The 19,646-nt window shown below is 33.7% G+C and overlaps 1 protein-coding gene across 1 annotated transcript; it reads left to right on the top strand.

The window, feature by feature from the left end:
• Positions 1-503: 503 nt before the first annotated feature.
• On the top strand, positions 504-19,557 carry LOC143051786 (uncharacterized). Its single transcript, XM_076224723.1, has 4 exons — positions 504-692; positions 1,553-1,618; positions 15,691-15,933; positions 16,934-19,557. Exons 1-4 carry the CDS (start codon positions 581-583, stop codon positions 17,116-17,118), a joined length of 606 nt encoding a protein of 201 aa, XP_076080838.1. The 5' UTR covers positions 504-580; the 3' UTR covers positions 17,119-19,557.
• Positions 19,558-19,646: the final 89 nt, after the last annotated feature.

Here is a 19,646-nt window from a genome sequence, read left to right as displayed (position 1 = left end):
TTTGGAACTCTTGGTTAAATAGCGTCCTTTTAAGCAGCAACCCTCTATCAAGGAAGTCATGATAGGAAATATAAGTAAACTGTATAGGCCATTTTGATCTGAACAGGTCTTAAAGCACTGATAAAATAAGTAGTTAAGCAATGTTTTATCATTGAGTTAATGTTATTTACTTGCTAAATTTAGTACTGCTTAAACGACTTGTGGTTTATTTTACCCAATAAACCCACACAAGTGAGTACCCTGCAAATCGACAGTTTATGAAAAGATGTCTGGTAATAGAAAATGTTATTGCAAATCAGAACTGCTTAATTCCAGAATACGATTATTATGCAGTGCATATCACAAGTTTGTTTTAATGAGTCGATTATTTTTTATTAAGATAAGTAAGCAGGATACACAATATCATTAAACATTGTCGTCTACATACGCTATGCTTTTTAAATGTAGAATTAATGTTTACCGTCATACCTGACTACATATTAATGTCGCATGGATTTTTCGTTTGGCTACCTTATTCTTAGTTTCATATCACGTAATCAAATACCTGGATTATACATGAACAAATATATACCCTTTAGACATGGAGTACACACCAGTATTTATCAATGCTATGTTCGTTTTACTTAATGGTGTAAACGTATATAAAAATGAACGAAGAACAGCGGACATCTCGACCACGCATGATGGAACAGGTAATTAAACATGAAAATAAAGACATCTGTACAGATAAGGAACAGATATATTGTACATTTTTATATATCATTGGTCCAATGTTGTAAGCCAAAGTTGTCCGTCACACTTTATTTTACGTTAACAACTTTGCTTAAATTACATATGACAAAAGCTAGGAATTTTAAGGAAACATATAGTTTATAGATATGGACTACACACCAGTATTTATTAACATATATGCTTTAGTCATAGTACTAACGGCTATATACGTATACAAAAATGAAAGAAAAATGGTGGACATTTCGATGAGGCATGATGTAACAGGTAATGGAAACCAGAATCACTTTAAATCAAATCAGGTAAATACAATGTGTTATTATGAAATAATTTTATTTCAAACATATATTGTAAATTTGTAAAGGTTGAACAAGTGGCTTAAACCACAGATGTCCCCATTTGTCATTAGATTTTAGTTTTTCATTGAGATATTGTTCTGCTTGTTAAGAATGAAACATGTTATTACCAAAAACTACTGATTTTTAAAAAGAAATAATTTAATTTTGGATGGAACGCATCTTCTGATTGACTGCTGTCTTTTGTCTATCAGCTTATACACATAATTTTGTCATGTCCATTGTGACGTCATCAACGTTTTTTCATGATTTACCCGGTTTTAAAGTGGAATTTAGAATTTAATTATAATGAATGACTGTAATATGTTTTCTGTCTATTCGAGATAACACCAACAATGTGATGCACACTTTCGAATAACCCGCAATAACAATTTGATGTTATTTCTCCATAGACAGAAAAAATATTTTAGTCATTCTTTAAATATTTTTGAACAAATACCTTTGCTGCACGTAATATATATTTACAGGAGTGGCATACATCAGATGGGGTAAAAAGCTATGTGATGGACCCAACACAGAAACAATATATTCAGGTAAATCTGTATAATAATTGTTATCCTAGATAATGTCAATCCTACGGTGGATCGCTATCCTTGCCGTGGTCGGGGGGCTTGCGTGTCTCAGTGACCCCAAAAACTATGCCAGCTGGAGCTTCGTCTCCTCGTAGGGTAACCCATGCTGGACAGGTCGAAGGGTAGAGACCAGACTAAAGTGATCCGAACATCGTGAGATGCCCGATGTTTTGAATAAAATAGGCTCTCCAACCCGTTTACCGTGGGTTGCTACCCGTGTCGGTGGTTGACGAGATCTTTGTGGATGAAGGCTATAGGTCAGAAAATACCCGGACGAACGAGACTATAGTTCAATAAGCTGCTTTGGCTCCGATATCATCTAAACGGGAGGTCGGATGGACCCTGTTCGATCAATCGGCTTGTCATGTCGAGCCCTTCAGTTAATCCTCAACAATAAGCTTTCTTGTAACAATTTTCATTATAAACACATGTGTTTTAAATTGAGCTTTTTATATTTCGGATAACTGAAGAAGGAGATGGCTCATGGGTCAATCAAGTGGTACGCTTTCTATTTCGCGTGATGGATACGCTCTGCTTGAGTATACTATTCTTGGAACATCTGGTGCTTTCCGCAGTGGATCTTATGTGCTGATTTTGAGGACCAGCTACATTATATTTGGAGCTCGTTTTAAGCATTAGCACTTGATCCTGGTTCGCCAAGGGAACACAGCATCGCCCTGGTAGGCACACCGAGGTGGGTGGATGACAAGAATGGTGAATCTTTCTCCTTTCATATGGCACAACAAAACCAACCCTCTAAATCAGCTTTAATACATAAAAAAAGAAAATGTGATGATTCAGTGCCATGTCCACTGGTATTAAAGAGATAATAGTAACTGCAATTACGATTATCCCAATATGGCGACGGTAGATATAGGTAAAATCTTTACACTCATTTTTCTTAAATGTAGCATGCTTTTGTCAATAGTTACTCAGCTGCAAGGTTTATCTATACCATTAAATCATATTTGAATCGTAACGGTGCACTGGAATCGTCTGAGCGCTTTGAAAATTGCCGTTGAAAAATTCGGTATGATAATCGTAATTTTTCTTCTTTGATAATCGTAATTTTCTTTATCGGATAATAGTAACTGAAACATAATAAATGTGTCTTTCAGCATTTCAATGGTATTTTGTGTGTTAAAAATGCAAATGTCAAGTTTAACGATGACATAATAATAAATGAAGAAACTTACAGGTTAATATCTAGGACAAATTTACCTATATATATATATATATATATACAGTCATGGGACTAAAGTGAGTTCCCAGTAAAAAAAAGTCCTATCATTTCAACTTGTATATCTATTTATAGCTGACAACAATATGCATAACCTTTTAGTTTAAACATATTTTACTTGCAAAAGTAGCAAAAGGGATTGGACACAAGTTATAACAACATTAGAGACGTCCTCTCCCAATATAAATATAAACACAAAGTACATTAGATAATGGCGAAAAAAACACAACATAGTAGTAATGCATGTAATACATACTTCAAACAAAAATTAGAAATAAAAAGAAAAAAGAAAAAAAAATACAATATAATACGGAATAATAATGAAACAACTAGACTGAAGTGAAAGGTTGTAAAGTAGAAATTTAGAATGTTAATTGACTGCTTTAAATCTTTGTGTTATTCTGATATAAGATTGTACGGACTCAAAATGTCTTTGTTTTGCTGAAAAGAAAGGTCACCGTCACCAGCTAAAAGAAGCTCAATGGATATAGCATAACTTTCTAATTTTGAAAACAGTATTTCTCTGGCTTCGTTGTGAAGAGCGCACTGTAAAAAATAGTGTATACTATCTTCAACAGGGTGGCCACAGCTGCATGCGGGACTGGGTTTAATATTAACACGATGTAAATCTGAATTTAAAGAACTGCACATATTTCTCAAACGTGTATGAATGATATTAATTTTCTATCCCCACAACTAAAATAGGAAGGTGGCTGTATCAATTTGGACTTCATCTTTCGTTTAAAAATATTTATGTTTTGGACGTACGTATGTCGGGGGGAAGGCTATTCCATTCAAAAGTGGTGGATGGGAAAAAGGATTTTCTAGTTATGTCTAGTCTATAACCGGGTACTACATAATTATTACTGTTTCGCAAATCGTAGTTAGATACTTGACCAACAAGCGGGGGCATTAAATCACAGAGATAATCAGGGGCAGTCTCATTATGTATAGAATAGAACATATTGAGCATTCTGGATTTTCTTCTGTTCACAAGCAATTGCCAGCCAGTTTCAAAATATATAGCTTCCCGACTAGCAAACACGGGCAACCCAGTTACTAACCTCCCTGCTTCTAACTGAACATGTTCTAAATTGTCGGCTTCTTGTTGAGTACAACCATCCCATAACTCACATGCATATTCCATAACGGGTCTTACAAAAGTTAAATATATACGAGCAAGATAATTTCTATTCAATACATATTTCAATTTTTTAAGAACATTTAATCTCGTGCTTGCACACTTTAAAATATTTTCTATATGTGTATGGAATTTATCATTGGAATCAAAAGTAATCCCTAAGTGTTTATGACAGGAGACAAATTCTACTAATTGGTTTTGAAATTCTATTTCAATATCATCTAGGGAAGTATGGCAGGAGAATATCATAGCCTTTGTCTTATTAGGGTTAAAGTTAATAAGCCAATCTTTAGACCATACTGAAATTTGTTCTAAATCGCTGTTTAAGACATCCTCTATAGTGTAAGGGTTATTGCTGGAATAAGAAAGAGATGTATCATCAGCAAACAATCGAGTGAGACTTGTCAAATTATCAGCTATGTCATTTACATAAATAAGAAATAGTAGGGGACCTAATACAGAGCCTTGCGGAACTCCTGCATTAGTATTATCAAAAGGCGAATAGGCATTTGAAACGAAAACGCTTTGTTTTCTATTTGAAATATAGCTTTTAAACCATTTATACAGATTTCCATCAATACCATACGCTTTTAGTTTTATTAAGAGGCCACTATGCCATACCCTATCAAAAGCTTTAGAGGTATCACATAATATAAGAGATGTTATACAGCGATCATCAAGTGACATGCATATCCTATAATAAATTTCTATTAGCTGGTGAACCTTTTGATATATACATGTACCTGTTAAAGATACGGAAAATGAAGCAGTTGTCGAGACAGCTATTGTGGTAAGTAGATATTTTGATTTTTTTCAAAGTTTCAATGTTGTGTGCGCGTTTAAGTCCGTTTTTGTTTGTTCTTTTTAGGGGGAGGGGGAGGGGGGATTAGCTATATCCCATATCCCAAAAGTGCAATCCTTTCAATTCATTGCTCAAAATGAAAGTCACGTATACCACATTTTCATATGTCATATATATGTTTTGCCTCCAATATCACGTTTATATTAAAATTCTGCGCGAAATGAACAAAAGTTTCCGTCAATAACTTTATAACTGCATTATCGGATTTAACAGTTGATACCTTTATCGGTAGATATGAGTGTTCATATTTCCCTTTTCCTTATAATTCAATAAATATAGCCGTCCATTTTTTTCCCTTTGATTCCCTTTTTTCTATTTTATACTGATATAATATATGATTTTAAAATTTTACTTCAAATGTTTTGATCAAATACCCATGTATTTTAGGACGTTTCTTTAAACAGTGTGTATGGTAAAGGATCTAAAATAGTTACAGTTTATTGTTACTATTGTTTATTGTTACTTGTGTTTATTGTTACTTTTGTTTATAGTTACTTTTGTTTTTTGTTTTTTTTAGCCTTACCTATAGTCTTAATACGAAGCACTTGACGGACTGAAAAAAACACACACAAATATGTATATTGATAAATAACATCAGAAGGCATAACATGTACATCATCACAGTCGGAACTTGTTTAATTACAAAGATTTTTATAGATTTTAAAACAAATATTTTGTGCTTCAGAAAAATACATGACAATTAGGTTAGGCTAATTTTTGTTTTCATTTAATAGAAAATAACTTATTGTATGGCAAGTATGCAAATACAAAAATTTTCCTTGTTTAGTACCTTCAATATTTGTCTCTACAATATCTTCCATGCATATGTATGCATCATACTTTTCATATACCGAGTATTTATGAATTTTTGAATTAGTTTGTTTCTAATATTGCGGAATATGCGTTATTTTATTCTCCACTTTGCAGTCATTCTTTGAATAAGTATTCCTTGTAAGACAATTTAAAGCCACATCAACTTCAATTCTTCATTTTAGGGCTTTTGGCCAAACTTTAAGAGAACACAAATCCATGTTTGTCAAAGAACTCCACGTTACTTAATTTCATAATACACAAAAAATCCCAACCTTTCTCTATTCTTATATAGCATTAACTGTTTAAAGGATGTCATATTGTTATAATTCAAAATTAAATTTGTGTTGTTTATAGTTATTTTCTGAGATATCGAAATTTCAGTGACAGTCATGAAGTAGCTAAAATGCCAAAAAAATATGGTATGGTTAACAACGAGACAACTTTCCACAAGAGACCAACATGACTCAGATATTAACAAAAATAGGTCACCGTACGGCCTTCAACAATGAGCAAAGACCATACGGCATAGACAGCTATAAAAGGCTCCGAAATGACAATGTAAAACACTTTAGACGAGAAAACTAACGGCATTATTTATTAAAAAAACTAAATTTTATTATATACTAGTATGTAGATATGGGAAGATGTGGTGTGAGTGCCAATGAGACATGCAACTCTCTATCCAAATAACAATTTATAAAAAGGTAAACCATTATAGGTCAATGTACGGCCTTCAACACGGAGCCTTGGCTCACACCGAACAACAAGCTATAAAGGGCCCCAAAATTACTAGTGTAAAAAAACAATAGCATAACATCACAACATAGAAAAACCCACGTTAAAATATCAATTGGCAGACTTAACTCAATCAAAAAACATAAATTAATACACATATGTAGCTGTTTTCCTAAGAACTGTTAATAATATATGCATAAAAAGAAATGTCATAAGATGTTGGAACGTTTCGTAAATAATTCATCGACATAACTTCATTATATGCTATTAGATATATGTTTTAAGTGTCAATATCAATAAAACACTTTCCAGTTACGATTATCTTTCCATTTTTAAATACCATAATTACGATTATCTTTTTTTCCGAGTTACGATTATCATCCCGAATTTTTCGACGGCAATTTTCAAAGCGCTTAGACTAATCCAGTGCACCTTTACGATTCAAATATGATGTACTGGTATAGATAAACCTTGCAAAAAAAAAGTTTCAAAAATGAGATCTGGCAGTTTGTTGGATGAATGTTCCAACAAAAGTCAATCAACAAATTTGCTTACAATGACTACAATTACAAACTTTCCTGTTTCTGCCTCTCCTCACAACAGTTTGAACAGCTGTAAGGGGATCATTCGAGACAGAAGTCAATACCTTGGTGACCTTACCGTGGAAGAAATTGTTGAGGAACTTTCAAGCCAAGGTGTAACTGATGTTGTCAGATTTCAAATAAAAAAGAATGGAAATATAATCAAATTAAATACATATCTTTTGACCTTTAGAACTCCAACTCCTCCTCCATCTATAACTTTAAGGTTGCTTCGGAATCAGAGTTGACATGTTTATCTCTAACCCAATTCGATGCTTTACTTGTCAAAAGTTTGGTAATAGAAGCAAACAATGCCGTGGTACGCAGAGATGCTCCAAGTGTTCTGACGAAGGACACGAGGGAACAAACTGTAACTCTGAATCTTCTAAATGCGTAAACTGGGGTGAATCCCATTTTCATCGTCTAGGGACTGCCGTGTTTACCTTAAAAAAAATATTATTAAAATTAAAACAGAAAGAAACATCAGTTACCCAGAAACTTAACAGATAGCTTCTGTTTTGAATGATATCCTTGTTTCAAACAGACCATCATACGCCAACAAAGTTGTCCGCTCATTCAGTCACGAGAATACACAAACTCACATGACTTGGCCAATTAATGCGGACACATTTACAATGCTGCCTGTTGAAACAGAACCTAACGATAAAATATTAATTCCAAGAAAACCAAATCTTCCAAAACCAGTACTCGGCCAACTCAATCTTCCCTATCATCACAAAAAACATGAAAAAAAGAATTCAAATAAAAAAGAAACAGTTAAATCAGGTAAATCTATCTGGGATCTTCCCAGTGACATAGATGATTCTTCCACCTCAAATAGTCTTCCTTCATCTTTGCATCTAAGAAGTTATCTACTTCATCCAGTACAAAGTCTACTAGAGCTCCATCTCCTCTTCGTTCTACAGAAAAGAAGGATGTCCAAAAGAAGCCAATAAATACATCCTCTCAGAGGTCTTCTGATTCGAGGTCGCGGGGTAGAGGTCGAGGCGGAGTAAAACAAGCTGCGTGTGGTCGACGACTCTCAACACACAACAGATTTTCAACACTTATGGACGAAACTGAAATGGAAATCAAAAGTGTTCCGCCACCCGAAAGATCACAATCTCAGGGTGAGCGAAATAAGAATGCTAGCAAACTCGACAGTATTCGCCCTTCTATTATCAAATAATGACTAATATCATCCAATGAAATTGCCGAGGTCTTAAAATAAATCTTCTCGAGTTAACACTTCTAGTTCAGTCATTTTTAGCTCACCTGTCCCGAAGGGACAAGTGAGCTTATGCCATCACTTGGCGTCCGTCGTCGTCCGTCGTCTGTCGTCGTCTGTCGTCGTAAACTATTTCAAGAATTTTCTCCTCTGAAACTACTGGGCCAAATACTTTCAAACTTTAACTGAATGTTCCTTAGGGTATCTAATTTATAAATTGTATCCGAAGTTTTGATCTATCAACAAACATTGTCGCCATTGCTAAAAATAGAACATAGGGGTCAAATGCAGTTTTTGGCTTATAACTCAAAAACCAAAGCATTTAGAGCAAATCTGACATGGGGTAATAATGTTTATCAGGTCAAGATCTATCTGCCCTGAAATTTTCAGATGAATCAGACAACCCGTTGTTGGGTTGCTGCCCCTGAATTGGTAATTTTAAGGAAATTTTGCTGTTTTTGTTTATTATCTTGAATATTATTATAGATAGAGATAAACTGTAAACAGGAATAATGTTCAGCAAAGTAAGATTTACAAATAAGTCAACATGACGGAAATGGTCAGTTGACCCCTTTAGGAGTTATTGCTCTTTATAGTCAATTTTTAACCGTTTTTCGTAAATCTTAGTAATCTTTTACAAAAATCTTCTCCTCTGAAACTAGTGGGCCAAATACTTCCAAACTTTAATTGAATGTTCCTTAGGGTATCTAGTTTGTAAATTGTATCCGAAGTTATGATCTATCAACAAACATGGTCGCCATTGCTAAAAATAGAACATAGGGGTCAAATGCAGTTTTTGGCTTATAACTCAAAAACCAAAGCATTTTGAGCAAATCTGACAGGGGTAATAATGTTTATCAGGTCAAGATCTATCTGCCCTGAAATTTTCAGATGAATCAGACAACCTGTTGTTGGGTTGCTGCCCCTGAATTGGTAATTTTAAGGAAATTTTGCTGTTTTTGGTTATTATCTTGAATATTATTATAGATAGAGATAAACTGTAAACAGGAATAATGTTCAGCAAAGTAAGATTTACAAATAAGTCAACATGACGGAAATGGTCAGTTGACCCCTTTAGGAGTTATTGCCCTTTATAGTAAATTTTTAACCGTTTTTCGTAAATCTTAGTAATCTTTTACAAAAATCTTCTCCTCTGAAACTACTGGGCCAAATACTTCCAAACTTTAATTGAATGTTCCTTAGGGTATCTAGTTTGTAAATTGTATCCGAAGTTATGATCTATCAACAAACATGGTCGCCATTGCTAAAAATAGAACATAGGGGTCAAATGCAGTTTTTGGCTTATAACTCAAAAACCAAAGCATTTAGAGCAAATCTGACATGGGGTAATAATGTTTATCAGGTCAAGATCTATCTGCCCTGAAATTTTCAGATGAATCAGACAACCTGTTGTTGGGTTGCTGCCCCTGAATTGGTAATTTTAAGGAAATTTTGCTGTTTTTGGTTATTATCTTGAATATTATTATAGATAGAGATAAACTGTTAACAGGAATAATGTTCAGCAAAGTAAGATTTACAAATAAGTCAACATGACGGAAATGGTCAGTTGACCCCTTTAGGAGTTATTGCCTTTTATAGTCAATTTTTAACCATTTTTCGTAAATCTTAGTAATCTTTTACAAAAATCTTCTCCTCTGAAACTACTGGGCCAAATACTTCCAAACTTTAACTGAATGTTCCTTAGGGTATCTAGTTTGTAAATTGTATCCGAAGTTATGATCTATCAACAAACATGGTCGCCATTGCTAAAAATAGAGCATAGGGGTCAAATGCAGTTTTTGGCTTATAACTCAAAAACCAAAGCATTTAGAGCAAATCTGACGTTGGGTAATATTGTTTATCAGGTCAAGATCTATCTGCCCTGAAATTTTCAGATGAATCAGACAACCTGTTGTTGGGTTGCTGCCCCTGAATTGATAATTTTAAGGAAATTTTGCTGTTTTTGTTTATTATCTTGAATATTATTATAGATAGAAATAAACTGTAAACAGCAATAATGTTCAGCAAAGGAAGATCTTCAGTTAAGTCAATTTGACCAAAATTGTCAATTGACCCCTTAAGGAGTTATTGCCCTTTAAAGACTTTTTTCACAATTTGTTCATCATGTTGATTTACTTTAAAAAATCTTCTCCTTTGAAACTGCTGTATCAATTTCAGCCAAACTTAGGCTAAATGAGTTTCAGAGTATCTAGTGTAAATTTTATATTTTATTTCCTTGTATGTCAAGAAACATAGCTCCTATGGCTAAAATAGAACATAGGAGAAAATGATTATTTTTTTTGGCTTTTGAAGAAAATAGGACGATCCAAAAAACATTTAAATGAATTGAAAAGCCAAAATAATCATTGATGAGAGATTTAACCAAAAGAATTAAGGTGAGCGATTCAGGCTCTTGAGAGCCTCTTGTTACCTATTGCATTTTGTCTTCAAGAAACTCATCTAAAAGAAAGTGACAATGTATCTTTAAAAGGATACAACATGTATAGCACATTTTTTAAGGTAGATGAACGTGCTGCAGGCGGATCATGCATTTTTGTAAAGGACAACGTCATTCATAGCACAGTCAAACTCACCACGGATCTGCAGGCAGTTGCAATTCGTTAGACAAAGCGATTACATTATGTTCGATATATATTCCACCCAATTCAATTATAGATAAATCAAAACTCAAAAACCTCTCTGATCAATTACCCTCACCATTTATACTTATGGGCGACTTCAATGCCCACAATCCATTATGGGGTAGCAAGACTGATAATGCTAAAGGTAAAATCATTAAAGACTTTGTCTCTCAAGAAGGATTAGGCATTTTTAATGATGGATCTAATACTTATCTTCATCCTGGAAACGGGTCTTATTCTTCTATTGATATCACTATTTGCGATCCCTCTCTTATTCATGGCGTGTTCATACTGATCTATGTGGAAGTGGTCACTTTCCAATAGTACTTGAACATATTTTTACTTCTGCCCAACAGAGAGTACCACGTTGGAAACTTGACAAGGCGGACTGGTCCTTGTTTGAGAATCTCTGTCAAGCGGAACTTCAGTCAAAGATGTTTGAAACTGTACAAGATCCAATTTTAACTTTGAATACAGTTGTAACGTCAATTGCTGACAGAACTATTCCTAAAACCTCGGCAAATCCGAAACATCCCAGCAAACCATGGTTTGATGACGCTTGTGATCAAGCCATAGGTGACCGTACACAATCTGAAAGACGGTTTAATCAACAACCAACGAAGGAAAACTTGAGTAATTTCCGTATTTTTCGCGCTAAGGCACGGCGGACTTGTAGGCAAGCCCGACGAACATCCTAGAAAAAAAATAGTCTCGGGGATAACATCTCGCACTCCGATGACAAAAGTTTGGAATATGGTACAAAAAATAAAAGGTAAACATTTTAAAGCCACTGTAAAACATTTGAAAGACGGCAATGATTTATTAACATCTGAAAAGGATATTGCCAACAAGCTTGGTGAAACTTTTGCGAAATATTCTTCTTGTAACAACTACAGGGAAGATTTAAAAAAAAGTTAAAAAAAAACAAAAAGAAAAAAATAAATTAAACTTTAAACAAAAAATGGTGAAAATTATAATAAACTATTTTCTCTTGAAGAACTTAGAACATCTCTGTCAAAAGCCCATGATACAGCTTGTGGGCCTGATAATATTCACCACCAACTCTTAAAACATTTGCCAAATTCCTCGCTCGAAGCTCTCTTGCAGCTCATGAATAACATCTGGGAATCTTATGATTTACCATCAATCTGGAAGCTTGCAACCGTCGTGCTTTTCCAAAACCAAGTAAAGATCACACGGATCCTATTAATTATCGACCAATTGCTCTTACCAGTTGTGTCTGTAAGACACTTGAACGGATGGTCATTGATCGCCTTGTTTGGTTCTTGGAATCAAATGAGCTATTAGCCAATATCCAGTGTGGATTCCGACAAGGCCGCAGTACTCTTGATCATCTTGTTCGATTCGAATCATTTGTCCGTAATGGTTTTGCTAAAAATGAACATGTGGTGTCGGTCTTTTTCGACCTTGAGAAGGCTTATGATACTGCATGGAAATATGGTATTTTAAAAGATCTATTTAATATTGGGGTTGAAAGGCAATATGCCAAATTTTATTTCCAATTTTCTCTCTAACAGACAATTTAATGTTAGAGTGAATTCGACCATGTCTGATCTGTATGATCAAGAGATGGGTGTCCCTCAGGGCAGTATTTTATCTGTTACATTATTTAGTCTTAAAATCAACAGCCTTGTTGAAGTTTTAAAAAGTAATATTGAAGGTACATTGTACGTTGATGTTACAGAGCCAAAATATGAATAACATAGAAAGACAATTACAATTATGTCTTGGAAGAATTGAAAAATGGGCCTCTGAAAATGGTTTTAAATTTTCCTTGTCAAAAACGGTCGGGATGCATTTTTGTAACAAAAGGAAATTGCATCTTGATCCAGAACTCACTTTGTAAGGCAACCCAATTAAAATGGTTGATGAAACCAAATTTCTTGGGTAAATTTTCGATAAAAAGTTAACCTTTCTACCCCATATCAAAATGTTAAAATCGAGATGTTTAAAAGCATTAGATATTTTAAAAGATATCAGCAGATGTGACTGGGGTTCTAATCGCATCATTTTACTTAATTTATATAGATATCTAGTTAGGTCTAAACTAGATTATGGCTCTATAGTGTATGGCTCTGCAAGGAAGTCCTACATACAGATTCTCGATGCTGTGCATCACCAGGGTTTGCGTCTCTGTCTTGGCGCATTTAAAACCTCACCAGTTGAGAGTCTGTATGTAGAGGCTGATGAGCACTCACTCTCTAACAGACGTTTGAAGCTTGGACTCCAATACGCTGTCAAACTAAAAGCCTATTCAGATAATCCTGCCTACAGCTGTGTCTTTAATCCGATTTATGAAGATATTTTTGCAAAACATGAAAATAAAATTCCTCCGTAAGGTATACGTTTAAAACCCATTAAGCTTCTTTTGATTTTAAATCTTTTGCTCAGGTTAAAACTTGCAAACGTTCTCCATGGGAACTTCCCAAACCAAAAATGATATTTGATCTCTGTGAACTCAATAAAAATAAAACAAATCCTCTTTTAATTCAGCAACACTATGCTGAAATTTAAGCCAATTATTTAGATGTTTCAACTGTCTATAATGATGGATCAACAGATGATGACAGAGTTGCATCTGCTGCTGTCTTCATGGACAGAGCTGCAACTCTCCGTTTGCCATCTGATGCATCCATCGTTACTGCTGAAGCAGAAGCAATAATTTCTGCTTTGAAATTTATTGCTTCTTCAGATAAATCCAAATTTATCATATGTTCTGATTCACTTTCATGCTTACAAGCTATACCAAATACTAAAATTAAAAACCCAACAATTCTCAAAATGTTATATGTAATGAGGAATTTACAAGTTCTTCTGAAAGAAATAATATTCCTATGGGTTCCAAGTCATGTTGGAATCCTTGGAAACACAGCTGTAGACCTTGAGGCAAAGAATGCCCTGTGTGACCCTTTATCTAACTGTGGTATACCATATACTGATTTTAAATCTAATATTAGAGAATATGTTTTTAATATATTGAAAAATGAATGGAGTAAAAAAGATGATAATAAATTACATGAAATTAAACCTAATTTAGGCAAACCTTTAAATAATTTTATGTTCAGAAAAGATCAGTGTATTATTTCTAGATGTCGTATTGGTCATACTAGAATAACACACGAGTATCTTTTAAAGAATGAAGATGAACCACCATGTGTACCTTGCAACTGCAAGTATACTATTAAACATGTTTTAATTAATTGTATTGACTTTGCTGATATTCGTAAGAAGCATTTCAATGTCAATAATATGTATGATTTATTTAATAATGTTCCATTTACAAATATTATTACATTTTTAAAAGAAATTGGAATTTATTATAGAATTTAAAATTGTTATTATATTTAAGTCGTTTTTAATTTTTATCACGTTATCTTACTGTTGATTTTTATTTGTAAATAATCAATTTGCTTTAGTCTAGAATTTAAGTATATTGAAGGACTTTTTGTCTTATTTTAAAAATATGCCTTAAATTGTAAAAATATTCGAATTAGCTCTCGCCGCGATATAGCCATTTTGTGCTAATGCGGCGTAAAGCAACCAACAATCAATCAATCCTATTTAAATAATACGTTGATCAATACTAATCAATCGATATTTGGTTAAATCAATCGATATTGGGTTAAATCAGTCGTTACAGTGTTATATCAATCGAAATAGTGTTATATCAATCGATATAGTGTTATATCAATCGATATAGTGTTATATCAATCGATATAGTGTTAAATCAATCGATACAGTGTTATATCAATCGATATAGTGTTAAATCAATCGATACAGTGTTATATCAATCGATATAGTGTTAAATCAATCGATATAGTGTTATGTCAATCGATATAGTGTTAAATCAATCGATATAGTGTTATATCAATCGATATAGTGTTAAATCAATCGATATAGTGTTATATCAATCTATATAGTGTTGAATCATTCGATATAGTGTTGAATCATTCGATATAGTGTTATATCAATCGATATAGTGTTGAATCATTCGATATTGGGTAAACTTTTACATTGATTTACACCCCCAAGGGTGACTGGGGAATAGAAATATGGTCACTTGGTCTTCCAATCGGCAGGAAAACGCTTCCGAAAGTGGTGCGTCCGTTTGGCTGTGCGGGATGTACCAAGGTTGCAGCCAGGTCATAACAGAATGGTTAAATCCGATGCCTCGTGTAAAGAGAGTGCCGAGCTCTTTGGACGTTAAGAACCCTTGCAACAATTCTTTGATGGGTCGGTAGGTGGCCTGTTGCAAGGCAAAATGTCTGTCCCTGTTCAATATACTCTCAGTTTTCAGGAGCAGTCCAAATTACCCCCGATCATTTTACCAGATGGCATCTATTATTACAAGACCTACATATTGTATTCATTGTTAAGATGTTCTCGTCCTGAACATGCATGAACTATTTGAACGTTAGGCAACCATCAATCAATAAATACATTGAGTTTCTGTCTCATTGATCTATAACTCGCACCTCATATTCATGATAATAAATTCTAAAAAATATGTTTGTAATATTTAAAGAAAAATATGCAAAAGAGAGAAAAAATAAAGAAAGATAGGCGACAAAAATAAGAAAGAGAATAACGACCTGCATAATATTAAGAATAGAGAATAATAGGTGCTAACACATATATATATATATATAGAATAGAAAAAAAAACAGACAAAATCAAGAAAAAATAAAGAAAAATAGCCCCAAAAATAACAGAATATCTAAATGAATAATCCAGTCCACCCTTATATAATAATAATTATTTTGTCTACAGGTCAAGTAGGTGGTGGACACTACGCACATACAGGGACTAGCGTGAACTATGTTTGTTTACCTAACGACCCGAATATTGCACAGTCGCTGAAACCCCACTGTGATTACGATTTGATATATGGAGCAGAATACCAAATTGGTGCCTATAACCAGCCTCAAGGTATGAGATCAGGGATAGAAAATCGAGACGCTGCATGTGCAGCATGTTTAGCAAAAGGCAAAACGGCATCAATAATAATACCAGGTAAAATATTTAATACAGTCAAAAATACAGGATTGCATTTCAGTTATAAATAAATGGTTAAGAAGCAACTTTATTCCTATGTTTACAGGATATAACTTAATAGGTCCCTGAAAGGCTTTTGTAAGAATCATAACTGATTGTTCTTATGATTAATACTTTAAACTTTAAAACTCTTTATACAGTCATGATTCTTCTTTGTCAAAATTATCTTCCCATTACGCCCTTTTTTTCAATAGTACATTTGAAAGACATTGTAGGGGGACACGTCGTCCATTAAGCTCTTGGACAAATAAATTCATCCACATACCTGTATCACCATTACGAATCTTGTTTGACTGCTGTACTTTAAAAGACAAATATATATATTTGCTATTAGGTATCACTTAAAATTTAGACCTTCTCAATTTGAAACTTTTGTCTTTTCATGTTGGCTTTGGAGCGCTTGCATTGCAATCCAATTCTATCTCAATTCCGAGAGGCAAAACTACTGGACAGTATATTGCTTCAGCCCATAGTTTTGAATTTATCCGAAACATTGTTTATATAAACTGCCGATATTTATTTCATAACAAGAATGTGTCCCCAGTACACGGATGCCCTATCCGCACTATCATTTGCTATGTTCAGTGGACCGTGCAAATGGGGGGAAAACTCTAATTTGGCATTAAAATTAAAAAGATCATATTATAGGGAACATGTGTTCTAAGTTTCAAGTTTGTTTGGACACCAACTTCATCAAAAACTACCTCGACCAAAAACTCTAACCTGGAGCGGGACAGACGGGGGAACGGACGGACGAACGAACGAAAGGCCGGACGGACGAACAGACCAGAAAACATAATTCCAATAAAATGGGGCATACAAAATGACAATAATTGTATGTGTAAGAACGGACGTTCGGATAGACGGCTTTGCATCGGAGCGCATATTACACAAGGGACAATAATATATGTGCTAATTTGAACTAAGACAATAAACCTCTTTGTGTTAAATATTTAAGCAAGAGATACCTGTTACAAAGGATGGACAAAAGAATACAGTGGAATATTAATGGCTGGAAAGTATGATCACTCCGCTTCATTAGAATACGCATGCGTAGATAATGATGCTGAAGCTATAAGTGACGATTCAAAGGATGAAAATGGAATTTTATTTTATCCCGTAAAACAGTCTGCGGGTCATTAAAATGTCCGCCATATAAACAAGACACAGAAGTGTTGTGTGTTGTTTGTTCAAAATAGCAAATTGCACGATTGGTCTAATGTTGTGAACCAAATTTGTTTGCTACATTCAAATGAAATCAGGAAATGTGACAAAATTTTGTGAAATAGACTTTTATCGACTTCTTTTCTGCTACTGTGAATACTCTGATATTTTTCTTTGTGTATATCGTTTTATATTCATCTTTTAAAGTCATTACAGTTCATTCAACCACAGGTTAATAAAAAAAGTGGGGGGGGGGGGGTCAGATGCCTCACATAAATATTTATCATTTATTATAAAAAGTATAATCACAAAAATACTGAACTCAGAGGAAAATTTGAAAAATGGAAAGTCCCTAATCAAATGGAAAAATCAAATGATGAAACACATCAAACAACAACTGTCATATACTTGACTTGGTACAGGCATTTTCGAAGTTCACTGGTTCCGCAAAGTGCGCATCACTTATAACAGTAAGATTCATAACGGTTAACATAATGTTTAGCCTCAATGGATTTCAATTATTGAAGTTAACACAAAAACGATACTTACATTAAATCTATGTTCTTGTCATCCCTTTATCCGTATTTTTAACGTCAGAATTTAGTGTCCGTATCACAATCATATATATTCACAATATTACACGTTACTTTTTACAATTTATACAGGTAAATATTATAGAAAGTCATTGAAAAACACACTAATAACAGTAGATATCATGTTTTCCCTTTAGACCGATCGTTTTGGGTGTGTTTGATTATTCAAAATAAGAACGGTTGATATCCATTGAGCCGTTTCTTTTATTTTTCATGCCTTCATGCTTATTAGAAAATTACAAATTTATGTAATGTGCTATATAAATATAATGTATATTCATGTATATTATGGAGAAGACTAAGTTGAAAAACTTGTGTCTAATCCATTTGTTTTGAACAATAAAATATGGTTAAACTAACAGTAAGATTTTTCAATATCGAAAAAAGGGTAAATGGGTGTTTATTAATTTCATCAACCTCCTTCTTTGACTAATCTGATTGGTTTGAATTGTTTCCAGTTCATTTTTATTTGGTTAAACCAAATTAGTTTTACTTATTTAGACTTAGGTTGAAAATGTTTAGTTTAATTTTTATTGTTTAGAAGGCCAACATCTTTCTACTGTATTCGGACACATTTTTCAAACTGACATCGAGATAGTGTTAGCAAAACATGAAACTAATACACACAGGAAATTGTGATACGATCACGTTATGTTTTGAGGGTCAATGAAAAATACGTTGTCTGCATGGTAAGAACCCTTGCATTCGAATGATGTATTTTAGCTTTTGATTTTATCATTTGATTAAGGACTTCCCAATTAGAATGTTCCTCGGTGTTAGGTATTTTTTTTATTTTACGTTTTGTAACAACTCTTTGGGTGGTCCGTAGGTGGCCAGTTGCCAAGCAAAATTTCTGTCCGTATCGAATATACTGTGCGTAGTTTGGATTTTACCGTGCAATATGATTTTTGAGAAGCTGTATGTTGATATTTATGTGTTTCTTTATCGTGTTCCACTATGGATGGCATATTTTATTTCAGGGTGATATTCAAGATTGCAAATAATCATATAGGATCAACCAGTTACGTAATGTTTAAATATGTAAGACAACTTCTGATAAGAAGCTTTCTCTATGTTTTTTTTCTCAAAGTTCTATGTTAAACTGTGTTTAGTGGTTATGAATTGGCAACACCAACTCAAAATTGGTTCAAGGCTTTCGATGCATCATTTCTATAATATTTTAAATATATTGGTTGTAGTTGTCAGACAATATGGATATGTAAAGTTTTCAGAACGACTTATCAAAAAAGTATGTCAATACCGCACAGGATCATTTACATTGTAGGTGCAAAAACTGTACGGAATCTGATGTACAGTAGTTGTCGTTTGTTTATGTAATATATACGTGTTTCTCATTTCTCGTTTTGTTTATATAGATTAGACCGTTGGTTTTCCCGTTTGAATGGTTTTACACTAGTAATTTTGGGGCCCTTTATAGCTTGTTGTTCGGTGTGAGCTAAGGCTCCGTGTTGAAGGCCGTACTTTAACCTATAATGGTTTACTTTTTAAATTGTTATTTGTATGGAGAGTTGTCTCATTGGCACTTACACCACATCTTCCTATATCTATTGTATTGTGAGTCTGGAAATTTTTCCTTCCGAAAATCCCAAGGCCTGGTTGAAATTATATAGAAAATATTAGGGTTTTGTCAAATACAAAATAAGTTGTACAAAAATTGTATTTTTGATTTATTTGTTCATGATGATAGATTGATATAAGAAAATAGGAAATAAGAATCGTAAAGATTTAATATTGTGACTAAAGTATTTGACTGAATTTGAAATGCATAGTCAATTTTATTTAATCATATTTGTGTTTTGTGAAAAAAAAACATATATAAGTAATGAACCTTGAAGAAAAAGGTGAAACAGATAGGAGCACAGTACTGGCATTACTACCAGGTGTTTATACTTG

Source organism: Mytilus galloprovincialis, chromosome 11, assembly GCF_965363235.1.
Source record: "Mytilus galloprovincialis chromosome 11, xbMytGall1.hap1.1, whole genome shotgun sequence".
NCBI lineage: Eukaryota > Metazoa > Mollusca > Bivalvia > Mytilida > Mytilidae > Mytilus > Mytilus galloprovincialis.
Note: the sequence above shows the minus strand (reverse complement) of the source record. Positions and strands in the feature narration are given on the sequence as shown.